At 40.5% G+C, this 13,204-nt stretch overlaps 1 protein-coding gene across 1 annotated transcript; it reads right to left on the bottom strand.

The window, feature by feature from the left end:
• Positions 1–284: 284 nt before the first annotated feature.
• Positions 285–12,848, bottom strand: LOC106942904 (pleckstrin homology domain-containing family G member 5-like). Its single transcript, XM_015026259.1, has 12 exons — positions 12,645–12,848; positions 6,726–6,905; positions 4,862–5,029; positions 3,012–3,107; positions 2,615–2,815; positions 1,923–2,033; positions 1,654–1,803; positions 1,429–1,566; positions 1,204–1,323; positions 984–1,116; positions 640–755; positions 285–515 (listed from the first exon to the last, which is right to left on the bottom strand). Exons 1-12 carry the CDS (start codon positions 12,756–12,758, stop codon positions 300–302), a joined length of 1,743 nt encoding a protein of 580 aa, XP_014881745.1. The 5' UTR covers positions 12,759–12,848; the 3' UTR covers positions 285–299.
• Between the last annotated feature and the right edge of the window lie 356 nt (positions 12,849–13,204).

A 13,204-nucleotide genomic window follows, 5' to 3' on the forward strand; every position in this document is an offset into this window, starting at 1 on the left:
AAGTATTAAAAAAACAAGTTATTTTGTTTTGAAGAGTCATGTTCCGTTTTTTTGTGTGTTTTTTTTAAAGTGCTTAGCTGAACCGACAGCAAAAAAGGCTTTTAGGGTTGTAAAAGTTGTCAATCCCTGACTTGGGTAGAAAACTTTTCATAAATTGTCATAATAACCCGATTGCAGTACTTATTAAATAGGGTTAAATTTGAAAGGATGCAACTGACTTTGAATCTGCAAGCATTATTACATTGAACTGACTCTGTATTTAAGTGCATTGAGACAAAATAGTTTTGAACTGGCATTAATTAAACTGTGCTGAACAGAATTGGTTGAAAAATGAGGCCAATAAGTGGAACATCACAGTACCTGGAGTTCTGCTCTTCCTTGTGCCGAAGGATCGGGGAGCTGGTAGCAGAGTTGCTGCTCTCATCTTCCTCTTCCTCCTCATCCTCGGCTGTGCATTTCTTCTGAATGTCCTGCTGCCGGAGGACTTCCTGACTGCGGAGCCTCTGCAGCTGGTTCTAAAAGAAATCACATAACGTTAAAAAACAAAACAAAACAAAAAAACACACAAAAAATAATAATCAGACCATCATATAAGGACTGCAAATCTCTCAGCTGAAATGGGAGAACCATTTCACCAACCTGGACATTGCAAATTGCATCAATCCAGCTTCGCCCCTGGGAGGCGCTGTTGGCTTGGAAAGTGTAAGCTGCTACTGCACTCTTGAACTCATTGAGGTAGATAAGGGTAAAAGAACCTAAAAACACAAAGAAATGCATAATGTCAGTGCCACAGACAGAAAAAGATAAACACTTAATATTTTTATTTTACTGCTCATATTTTGGCATTTTATGCAGGACATTGTTACAGTTCCACCATGTTGCGGATTTCCTGCTTTCCTCCAATTCACATTTCCAGACAAAACAAAACATTTGCATTCTAAATACTAAAATCTGGCCAAAAAAAAAAAAAACCTAGCGCTCACCAGGATCTTTGAGCTCCTTACAGACGATGTTGTGAATGAGGAGAGGCTGTCTGATAATTTTAACCTTTTCAACTCGTTTCACCGGTTTGGTAACTAGCAGTAGGTCGGTGAACAGGAAACAGTAGACCTCCATCTGCAGGGCAAAAGTCAGAAACCAGGTGTGACTTCAAAGGGCAGAGCGCGTCGTGCGTTTACAAGCGGTCGTGTGACTCAGTCTTACCCTGCTGTCCTTGCCCTCTTTCATCCTCAGAGCTCCCTCCAGGTGCAGCTGTCGAGTCTCCTCCGGTGACGTTTCTCTCATGGGAGACATTAGATCGAAGCGGTTGTACTCTTTGAGGATCTGAAGAGGAGAAGACCCCACCAAAAAAGAGAGAAAGCGTGAAGCAAGAGCTTACATAAAGCCTCATCACTGACAGCTCTGTGGTGTCATAAATTAGCTTCTTGCCTTCTCCACTTCTTCACTGCTGCCCTCCACGGCCTCGTAGGAGTCTATGCGGGCGGAGATGGTGGCCAGCTTCTGCTGCTCCTGACGCTGTCGCATCTGCGAGTCCACGCTGTTGATGAAGCTCTCCACTGTGACCAACTGAAACACACAAAAATACTCATGTTCAAACCTGATGCAGGGTGAATAAGTCCCAGTAGGAACAGTAATGGCTACCAGGATCCTCACCATGCTGCTAACGATGTCGCGGGCCGACGGCTCGTCAGTTTTCTTCAGTATGCTTTTCAGCAGGAGGGGATACTTGGTCAGTCTCTGATGAGGCTTTGCCAACATGTCGGCCAGCTTCAGACGGTTACACTGCTTATGGGTCTCTGCCCACTAAAGACAAAGGCAGGAAGTCAAGCGTCAAAAACACAGGAGAAGGATGAGTGTGTCCGATCAGGGCATGCTGAAGGGATGTAGAATCAGCTTTATGGGTGGCAGAGTGGAGTACTAACCGTAACGTACGTCCTGAAGGGCTCGTTGTCCCTGAGAAGCGTGCGCATGTACTCCATGCAGCTCTCCTCCTCCATGCAGTAATGAATGTATGGCTGGAACCTGGACCCAAACTGAAAACATAAAGGCATAAAGCAGATATTACCACATCGGCAAGGGGGGACTCCTTATTGCTTCTTTAGAGCACATCTTCCAGCTCCGTTTTGTCGCTTGTTGTACCCATAGGATGAGTCGGGTGCAAATCATCTGGGATGTGTGATTGATGGGAGCAGAGCTGCTTACGCATTTAGCTGTGCAGGACACTGCACTAGTTACAGGCTAAACTTATGCACCTTACTTTGTTTCTTTACTCAACAAGGCAAACTACTTTTCCCCCCATTTAGATTATGCATAGATTAACACAAAGGCCTTCTTCTTAGTTTTCTCTGTTCTGTATGTATTAAATGTGCCGCTTCAAAGTTTTGAATGCGAATTTGATGCTTAATGTTGCGTTAGCTTCAGGTATAGAGCACCTGAAATCACGCCGCTGTCATGTTTTTCCCGTAACTGTATGTAATAAACCTGGTAAATTCTCAAAAACTGAACTCATTTGTATTGTGCGTTTGTTTGTTTTTTCTCTTCATTTTCTCTGTCTTTTGGCCATTTGTTGCAGATAGAATACAAGCTTTTCCAGTATAGTTTAACCACTACTGACCGTCCTGAAGCCATCATGGAGGTGAGTCGGGTCGAGCAGGGCCCGGGCCTCCCTGGCCTTCTTCAGAACGGGCAGCATGACCTGGTTCCACAATGCGATGTGGAGCCGGACTATCTCCTGGATGTTGCTGAACAGTTTGGTGGGTTCCACATCCGTCAGCAGGCCGCTCTCCTGCAGGTTCAGCAGCCCACACTGGAACAGCTGGACAAAATGGCATTCAAGTTTAAGGTTTACTGTAGAGACGGAAATACATTTTATTACTTCAAAATCCCAACGAGGAAGTGATTGTGTAACTTATCTGCCAAAATACAGATGCATCTTGTTGCACAACACCCTGTAGCAGTATGTGGACTTTTTATGTGCGGCGGCAGATTACAAAAGCTTCCTTTGTACTTACATCAGTGATGACTCTGAGTTTCTTTATGTAGGTGGCTTCAGTATTCAGCAGCTCCCATATCGCCTCCTGCTGGTGGAACTGTCGCTTCGTCAGCGTCTACATAAAAACACAAAGGTTTTCTTGATGGGTATGACACATTGGGCCCACACCTTTGTCTCTGGAACTTTGTCTACAACTGACTAGTTTACCGACAGCCACCATAAATGAGTTTCAGGTAAGTTCCAATGAATTTCATGGTAAAAAGAAAAAAAGTAGAATAAACCTGTTAAGTATTAAGCAAAGATTAAGGAATCATTTTATTTTTCATTCTTATAAAGAGATGAGCAAATGTTTGAGCATTTAGATAATGTTTTCTAGGTCCGTGTTAAAAATTGTCACCAACTTCTCCATATAAAAGTTAAATAAAGATTAAAATAAAGGATGGAATTCTAATTTCATAGCTTTACATAATATTTGACTTGTTTGTAAAGACCAACTTCTCTTTCTTTTAAGGATATACAACAGAAAAATAAAGAATCCTGCCACTTATGTCTGAGAAAAGATCAGTGATAATACTAGATATGTATGGAAACTATGTGTTAACAAGTTTTTCCACAAGTGAATTATCCAGCGGCTTTATTTTCATTTCTTTCCAGCTTTAATTTAAAATATTGCTGCCTTCCATGCAACACGGAAGCAGGATGTCAATACTCACTTCTTCTGGCTTGCAGGCGAAAAGCTATTACTCAGTGGTTATGTATGCAGCGTATTCATAATTAAACACTAATATGATTCTCTGTACCAAGCTAAAGTAAAATGCTAAACAAAAACATATTCATTTTTATCCCAGCAGTGAAGTGGAAACATTAAATTCCAAAGGCAAACCAAAGAAAGTGGAGTTACAATTAAAAGTGGATCACTCAATCCCATAAACAAGAATAATATTCTCCCATTTTCCAGGGTTATCTCTGAGCAGCATTACGACTATGACTGAGTTATGCAGCTTACATAACCAGCCGTCAGCAGTAAATCTCCCATAGGAGGGAAAATACAGCAACCTGGCAACAATCTGATTAGCCATATACACATTAACAGGCGAAAGCAAATGACAGAGTAAGATGGATGTTATCGTTTCCAAAGGCATTTACAGCTCCAACTGCAATAAGCCTTGTAAGCTTTATTGCTGGAATACAGGTAAGAGGGGAACAGACAAGGATGGATGATGAGGAGGACACCATTTGATCAGCAGCATGGTTTGGTTGAACCACACGAAGGAAAATGTTGCTCAGAGGTAGAGGTCGACATTTATCATATCTTTTATCACTTAGGGAAAATTTTCTTATAGGAATTTTGATTTGTTGTTGTACATTTCAATTAGTGATGGTAAATAAAAGAAACTGACAGAATCATCAGTAATTTTTATTTTTGCTGTTCGACACTGTTCCACGCAAAAATCCATCAGTAAATTCAAAAATATGATTAAATTTAGCTATTGTGTGAGTTCCATAAAAAAATAAAATAAAATGTACTTTTTAAATCATAGTTATATTGTTACCACAATAGCATAATTGAGTATAAAATAAATAAATAAAATTACGAGAATGTATGGGAATAAAAGTCACAATACATAAAGTCATAATGCTACGACTTTATTCTCGTGTTATTTCAACTTTATTTTTGTAATTTTATGACCATTTTTTATTGGTATGGCTTCAATGCTCAGTCTTACCATAGTACCATAAAATATTAAGATAAACTTCTAAGTCCATGTTGCCCACCCCTACACAGAGGGACTATATCACCAAACATGGGAACAAATAAGGAGAAAATATTTTGCTTACAGTTATTAGACATGAACAAAGTGTTCGTACCTCTGGATCGTCCAGCAGCGTCTTCCAGCTGTCCTCCATGACCAGGTTGGCCTCCTCCTCTCCCTCCCAGGAGTCGTGGTGGAAGGAGAGCTGCCGCGGCACCTTGGGCAGCCCAAATAACGAGTAGGAGTGGAGTTTGCTCTGGAGCTGCTCGAGACGGTCCAACTCCTGCAGCAGGAAAAGTTTCAGATCAGGGCCAAGATTGCATGCTAAGCTCAGTGTTTTTATGCTTTAATGGCGCCTTGATATTTAAATCCAAACGTAGCCACTGCTCAGCTCTTTGTTCAAGCTGGCAGCCTTTACACAGTTATGAAAATGAGCTCTGTGCATTGAGACCACTTTAACAATAGACGACAGGGGAGTCGGGGTGAAGGCTACAGTTGGGCAAAGAAGCTAATTATAAAATAGTCTGCAGTGAATTTAGAGAGAACATGATTAGATCTGAGCTTATTTGTCTGGTTTTGAGACAGAATGACTGACAGCTGCTGAACCCTGCAGTACAGAGGATGACAGAGGTCCAGGTTCTGGTCCTGAGAGAGCTAAAGGGGGCAAATCGGCTAAAACAGAGATGAGTCTGGAACTGACAAATGACTGATTGCGTCTCTGAACGACGTCGGCAGATGTGCTGGATGCGACCGCAGGGTTGGGTTGGACATTTTTAGACGCTGGCACAATGCTCTTCATTTGAGTCAAAGTGGATTAGAAATGTAGATAAAATGAGACAGAGGTCTGAGCAAGCAATGAGCTTTAAACCAAAATTTATCCTCAATGGTTTCATATAGATAAAAAAAAAATTAAAAAAAATATGACCTGGTTAACTGAAAATAATTTTAAGTTTGATTTAGGGCTGAAACGATTAATTAGATCAATTGTGATGAATCAATTTTTTGAAATAATTGTCAATCACTTATTGACTGTGTGTTCTCTGACTTTGTATTTTTATGGGGTTTTTTATGGAAAGCACTTTGAACAGTATTGTTGCTGAAATGTGCTATGCAAATAGTCTTGATTTATTGATTAAACCAATAATCGATTAATCTGGAGTATGCAAACAAAAAGAGGCCATTTGCTGAAATAATAGTGAGTAAGCCAAAACTCTATGAAATATCTCCATTTGGCATAGTTTTAGCTTCACTGGGTTCAAATCCTGTAAAATAATCTACTAAGCACCTTTTGCTTTTTAATTATCAGTTAATCAAAAAATAATTAGTATACTGATGTTAAGCAGAGCAGACAAGGTTAACCTTTCACATTAGAAACATTTTAACTGTAGCTGTATCTTTTCTACAAATGATAAAGCGTTCACTGAAGAAATGCTTTTATTGCATTTTAGGCAATAAAATGTTTATTTTCATTAGTGAAAAAGGATTTGAAATATTTGTACTTCTAATACTGTATAAAATAAGCTTAAGTGCTTAAATGAAAAATCTACAGCAAGTGCAATTTTTTTATCCACTTAATAGTCAGGAAAATCTGTTACCAAAATAATCAGTTGCAGATCTAGTTAGATTTCTTTAAAATCTAAGAATCCTTTGGATAAAACTTAGTGAGCAAAGGCTTTCCCTTCCACCTACGCATTTCCATAGCAGCTGCGAGGAAAGTAAGTAAGCCAACAAGTAAAGAGACTCTGAAGGGAAATGATTTCACCAGGGCTGGCGGGATGTGGCCTTCTGACCTCCTCCCACTCCAGCCGGCTACTGTTTTGTTTGCTTCTGAACGCTTTCCTAATGCGAGACACGTCTGGGCAGCAGACATGTTCCCCATAGCTTTTAACAACTCATTTCTGGGGTAAGAGAAAGCGTGCTGCTTTGATCGAACCAGCAGGCGCACCTTCTTGGGTTTCACACTCTGGGCTCAGCCTTACCTTGCCAAAGGGCCCCGCTCCGGCGTTGGAGCCGAACAGGCCGCTGAAGCGGCTGGCGGCGCGGTTCTTCCAGTTGTCCGGCCCTGCCCCGACGGCGGGCAGCTGTCCCAGAGCATCCTGGGTCGGAATGTTGGTCTCCCCCAGGAACTCCGTCATGTTCTTCCTCCGTCGAGCCTGACCCTGACAGGAGACACACAGATAAAACTTACAAGATGTACAGTAACAAAACAGAAAATGAAACAAACAGATCACTTATTAGCAATTGTGTCATTTCAAGGGGGGAAAAAAAAAAAAAGATTCCAGTCAGGGAGTTGGAAAGAACGGAATGAGAAAAATATACAAAGACAGGATAAGCAGGAAATCGGAGGGGATTTTCAGGGCTAAGGATGACATCAACTGGCTCGTTAAAGCCATCCTCATGTTGGGACACAAACAGGAGAGGGAAGAATTGACACTTCCTCCCAGCCAATGCTCATGACATCACAAGGAGCAGGCAGGAGGTTGTTCCATAGGAACAGACGATCCGAGTTTGGCCATTGTTCCCCCGTCCATTGTTACCCTGTCAGCAGGCCCCGTCGCGTGGCGCGCTCCTACAAACTCCGTCCACTTTACGAGCAGCAGCAAAGTAAATAAACAAGGGGTCGCCTCGGTATCAGAGGAAGCAGTTGTTTTTGTCGGAGTGTCAGTGCTGAGGAATCTGCTGTTGGTGGCGGTGTGTTTGTATGTGTGTCCCTGACGGGGGGAGTCAATGACCCTCACCTCATTAAACAGGGGATGGGGAAACTTTACATTCCAGGACACTGACACCGTTGCTGAAACCGGCCGGCCGTTCCGACAAAATTCTTTAACTGATCACCCCCCCTCGACTAAACAGAAACGAACAAACACACACTGTGCAGTCAAAACATTGGAAACACCTCCCCCACCTCCACTACACACACACAAATACTTTTGCTTTCAGCATCTTGGTCAGACTCGCAATAAAAAAATGTTTTTTTGTTGTTTTTTAAAATTATGATTGAGCTGCACATCTGGACTTGGATGAAGCTGAAACTGCTCTGATTTGTTTTTTTTTAATCAATCCAAATTTTCTTTTTTCTTTTAAAAATTAGACATTTTAATGTAACCAGTATGTGCTGTAAGCTCCTTGATAGAGGTATCAGTATTGACTGACATAAAATTACAGGATTATCCCAATTCCAGCATGAAAGCGTGCACTCTTAACTTTTACTGAGCTCCATGCAAGGTGGAGCAATGAACATGCAGTGTTGATGCATTTACTGAGAGAAGTCAATGTTTTCAGCAAGAATTGATGAAGTTTAAACAATTTGTTTAATATGTTTTTCACCATGTACAGCCAGAACTCCAACACACACAAAAAAAAAAAAACACTAAAGAAAAGCTATTGTGTTCTGCATTACTGGACAGAACACGATACAATCAATCATGTTTTTATATATAATAATCTTTGAACGAAGCAACTCTTTTTTTTCTTTCTCAACCCCATCCCTTCTTATCCGTTTTGATGCATTTCAGATACATAAAATCTGACTTTTAGTCAGTATTTTATCCGTCAGTCACTAGTCAGAGATGCTTAGGGATCCATAGTGAATTGTTTGATTTTCAGCATTCATTTTGATTTTCTGATTACTGACCATTCAGAAATTCCAGAATCTGATTTCATTTTGTTCAGTGAACAAATCAGCCAAGATACAGTAATTGGTACATCCTTGCTGTTGATGTCGTTAGTGAGACACTTGAAGTCGATTCCAGAATCAATAAAAGTGTTTAAAATGAAGTCAGTACAGAAAAGATATAAGAAGTTATTTAAACAAAAACTGCTTTTTAAGACATGTTCAGGCTTGTCCAAGGATCATTAATGTTAGAAGATAGCAAGAGAGAGCAAGAGATGCAGCAGATAACAGGAAGCTTAATCACAGAATGAGAAAAGGGCTTTGTTTAATCTGGTTGAACAGATTCAATCTTATTGAACAAATTAAACAATGTTCAACCAGTTGGATCGTCCTGGATCACACTGGAGTTGGAAATGTTAGGAGTATTTTGAAAATCCAGCAGTTAATGTAAAGGTCAACATTCTTTTGGAAATGCAAAATTATGGTAGTGGTAGCTGCTCTAATCGCTACAATAAGATGGGAAAACCAGTGGGTAATCCTTCTGACTTTGTTATAAGATGAACACAGCTCTCGGTCATACAGTGTGAAGCTCAATCTGCTCCAGATGTAAATAAACACCACCAGTAATGGCAGGGATACTAGAGAAGGTACTTTGAATGCTGCTTTCTTCTTATATTATTATTATTATTATTATTATTTTAAATAAAAGAACATGCAAAAAGATGACCAGCACATAAATTAGTGATCAACACAATAACCTGGATGGTGCATCTTAAACACACTTAAATCAATCATACTACGAAACAACCTTATGTTTTATCTGTGAGAAATTTTTTGCAAAGTAGATTAGCAATGTAACTAAAAAGAGACAATCTGTCGTTCAGATAGAAAGTGCTGAAAACAGGAAAGTTTGCATCCATTTCAGTGAAAAGGAAACCAAAATCGAGCCATTTTGGGTTTCTTTTAACAAGTGGAAGAGGATGCAGGTGTCAGGAAGTCCACATGGTAAGAAAGACAAAACCTGGACCATTTCCCAGTTCGAGCACAGCACTTAAATCCTCACTCAGTATAGAAAGCAGACATGAGAAAGTTTTGAGCTAATCTGATCCAACATAAAGATAACAAATTTTCTTCCTGAGCACTTTCAGCAAAACAAAATGTTTCCATAGACTAAACCAAAGTCTGGAAGTTGCAATTAAACAGAGGATAAAAGCCATCAACAGTTTCCCACCATAGCAATGGAGCTTACCATTGAAGCCAGAGGCATGTCAAAAGTAACAAAAACCATTCTAATCCTTCAGAGGGGTTCATGGACCGCAGCCCATCCTCATGCCAGCTGCTGCCCTCACTCAACGTCTCGCCTCCTCCTTTTCCACTTCCACTGGTGGGAGTCTTGTGTATCCACTCCTTCACCCGGACAGTTCTTATGAAGATGGCAAACCGCTAATATTTCCCTAAAAGCACTTCAGAAAGGCTCCAGCTGACAAGATCCAGTGCCTCCTGGTTTAATCTGAGTCCTGTCAAGTTATCCGACCGGTCAGTTGGCGGACCTTCTTCTGACGCGTCCAGCCTGCTTACATTTCACCCGAACACTGGTCTGAAGTCATAGCAACCAGGAGGATCCTGCCTCATTGTGCTGGCTCTTGGGGAGGCTGATCTGAATATCTGGAGGTGGAGTCAGAGTGTGACAGCTTGCAGGCAGGGAGCTCCTCGGTCGAAACAGCCGTCCCGGTGCTTCTGACGATGACAAATGCTCTGTTTGGCACTTTCTTCAAGCAGCCACGCCGCTCGTGTCTTGCAAAACACACCCGTTTCCATTTTTTCAAGATGAGTATTTGTTCATAAGGAAGAAGCTTACTAAAAAACCTGAGACTTTCACAAGGGGTGAGCATGTCATTTTCGCGACACGTCCGCCCCCGAGGCACAGTCTTTGTTCTCAAGAAGCGTCTGTTTTTCTTAGAGACCTTTGAACAATGCCAGGCTACATGGCAAAAAACAAGGAAAGAAATTTCCAAATAGCCAAACAGGAAATCCCCTTTGTTTACTTGTTTCAGCACATTTAATCGGCTGCTGTAGTACAATAGATAAGCACATTGAGCTCCCCGCCTTTCCATCAGCAGCAAAAAAAAGTTTGAACGCCTTCCAGAGCAGAGAAGTATACCTCAAATATAAACAGAGATATTCTGTAATTTATTGAAGATATTACTTCAGGTCAGTGTGCTGCCAAGTGGCCCATGAGCCCCTCTTGAACTAACATTAAGCAGCTGTATTCATGTCTGCCTGAATAATTGTGTTTACAGGGTCTTTGTTGAGTCTACTATGTAAACTTGTCCATGTAGAGGGAAACAAAAATACTGAGGCTTTCTCCATTTAAGTCCAGTGGTTCTCAAAAGACCATAACACAAAGTTGACTGACATTTTTACACAATAGTTCAACACGATATGGACTTTATTGTTATCTTATGTCATAAAAACAAATGGTGAAAAAGAAAAAAAATAACTTTCTGTCCATGAGCATGGAAGATTGTATGAAAGGTGAGATTTAATTATGCATTACATTTTTACTAACAGAAATGTTCCCTGAAGTCATAATTCTTACCAACATTGACTTCAAACTTCAACAAGGTCCCCATGCAAGTAAAACTTGGTGATGACTGCAGATAAAACATTTCCTTTTTTAAGATTTATCATACTAGATGTTTAACAGTATTATGCAATCTTCAGTGAATGTGTTGGATGTAATGTTTGAAGGCACTACATGCAGAGACTTACATCACATTTAGCTTTCATTGCCAACAGTAGGAAGCATGGTCTCCTTAGCTTGTTAGCATGCTTTCTTAGCCAATAATTGTTAGCATGCTTGAGAACAATTTTACAATCTCAGCAGATTTACAAACTGCATCTAGAGAAATGTTTACTTTACGAGATGTTTTTGATTAGCTTTCATTTAAAGCAGAGATAGGTGTGAACAACTCAATTTTTGCCTTGCTTATGCTAATTTGCTTTATTTCACAGTTGGTTAGCTTTTTATTTACAATGCCAATTGCCGATACCAAAACTTTTGAACACCTCTAAAGGAAACCACAGGGAACCATGAAGTTAGCAAAATGCTGAGTTTAACTGGAATACTTTGTTTTAATTTTATATCAGTTCAAGATCCAAGTTTTAATTTCAAAGGTAAATATCTTGCCAGATGAAGAGATTCCTGGCAAATCACGTTATCTTGTAAATAATTGTGTCAGGTTTTTATTTTGATACCACAAAAGAAGTCCCAAACTATAACTATTTGGGAGCCATTGTTCTAGGTTAATGAAATCAAACTGAGCTTGGAGTTTTATCTCATCTACCGCAGCTTGTGGCATTAACCTCACCCTGGAAAAAGCAAAAATCTTTAAGCAACCTGATTGAATTAAAATAAGTGGTGAGAAGAAATCTGCTTCAACCCCCACCCTCTCACTCTTCTACTCTCCTGCTGTGATGCCCCCCTCCCCAATGGTAGTCATCTGATAACAGCTGGCTTTGATCATGTGGGGGGTGATTAACGATCAGAAAACAATGTGACACAGACTTTCCTGAGAACTCGAACCCAAATCGATCCAGTCAAATATAAATAAAATACCCCCATCAAGAGAGGATGACCAGGAAACAAGAACCATAAAAGGCCTCGGTGGTCTGGATGTGCACAAAACGAGCAGAGCAGCACATTTAAATAAAGCAACACAGCAAAACATAATCTCAACCAAACAAATGTCACAAGCTCCCAGTTGCATTCATATGAAAAACAAAAACAATACCATTCGTCAGTCATGAGTATAGAGGCATCTACAAATTGGCTTTGGGACAATTGAACTTTACTACTTAATTTGCTCATTGAACTTAGGACCCATGTAATTAAAGCCAATGCTCGTCAGTTTCATTTCTTTGTAAGGATTGGGTTTCATGAATTATAAGTAGCTCGAAAATAGTCCAATTTTAAGCGGAAGCCAATAGTACATTTATCAAAACCTTTGTTTGCGCTTTATTTTCATTAGCAGTGATTCTGATCAACTCAGATTATGACCCCTAATCAAAATAAAAGTCATCATCACACAATAAGCAGATTCAATAAAATTATTTTAAGCCATCTGCGGTGGAAGTGGATAAAATTAAAGAACGACTGGGACAAAATATCAGGTGGCAAACATGTATTTTCCATATCAACAAACTAAGGTATGAATTGACCAAAACTGCAATGAAATGATATTGCCAAAAGGTGAAATAACCTGCATCTCTGCAAGTCTCTCACCTGAGTGAAATTTGCCGGTTGTGTTGTGTCGGGAGGCGGCGACTCGGGGATCTCTGGGTCCAGGTGCAGCAGGTCCCAGCTGTGCCAGGATGTCAAGCGACTAAAACGAACCATTTTCCACAGAAAATATGGGAAATCCAACCAACACCAAGGTTTAAATTTAGTACTATCTTCTGAGGGATCAGGAGTAGATCGACCTCCACAAGTCAGGACAGACCCATGTGTCCAAGTGCATAGGTGGGAGAGCTCTGTGAAGCATTGCCGTTTCTTCCTTTGTGTGGCTGCTGGCCGACCGGAGCCTGCAGATAAGGTGTGCTGCAGGCCAACGGTCACACAAACAACAATCATAAAGGTGTGTTTGAGCCTTGCAGTAATCTCCACCTTCAGGCATTAAGAGAAAGTCTTTGTCTTCCAGGCTCTTTCTCGTCAACACACACAATATTTATCTCCACCTACACCATATGAGGAAAATACAGCTTTCTGCTAAATGCTAATATAATTATTAGGTGCTAGCACACTGGGGTAGTTTCATGCTTTTCTCATTATTAGCGTAATGAAAG

This window comes from Poecilia latipinna, unplaced genomic scaffold (genome assembly GCF_001443285.1).
Source record: "Poecilia latipinna isolate Pla-1442-1.1 unplaced genomic scaffold, P_latipinna-1.0 Scaffold4659, whole genome shotgun sequence".
In the NCBI taxonomy this organism is placed as follows: Eukaryota; Metazoa; Chordata; class Actinopteri; order Cyprinodontiformes; family Poeciliidae; genus Poecilia; species Poecilia latipinna.

Bases quoted from the DNA above. Each gene is read 5' to 3' on its own strand.
- LOC106942904 (XM_015026259.1), bottom strand. From the start codon at position 12,758: ATGGTTCGTTTTAGTCGCTTGACATCCTGGCACAGCTGGGACCTGCTG. The intron at 6,906-12,644 runs GTGAGAGACTTG...GTCTCCTGTCAG, and splicing joins AACCGGCAAATTTCACTCAG to GGTCAGGCTCGACGGAGGAA. The intron at 1,324-1,428 runs GCAAGAAGCTAA...TCTCCTCTTCAG, and splicing joins GCAGTGAAGAAGTGGAGAAG to ATCCTCAAAGAGTACAACCG.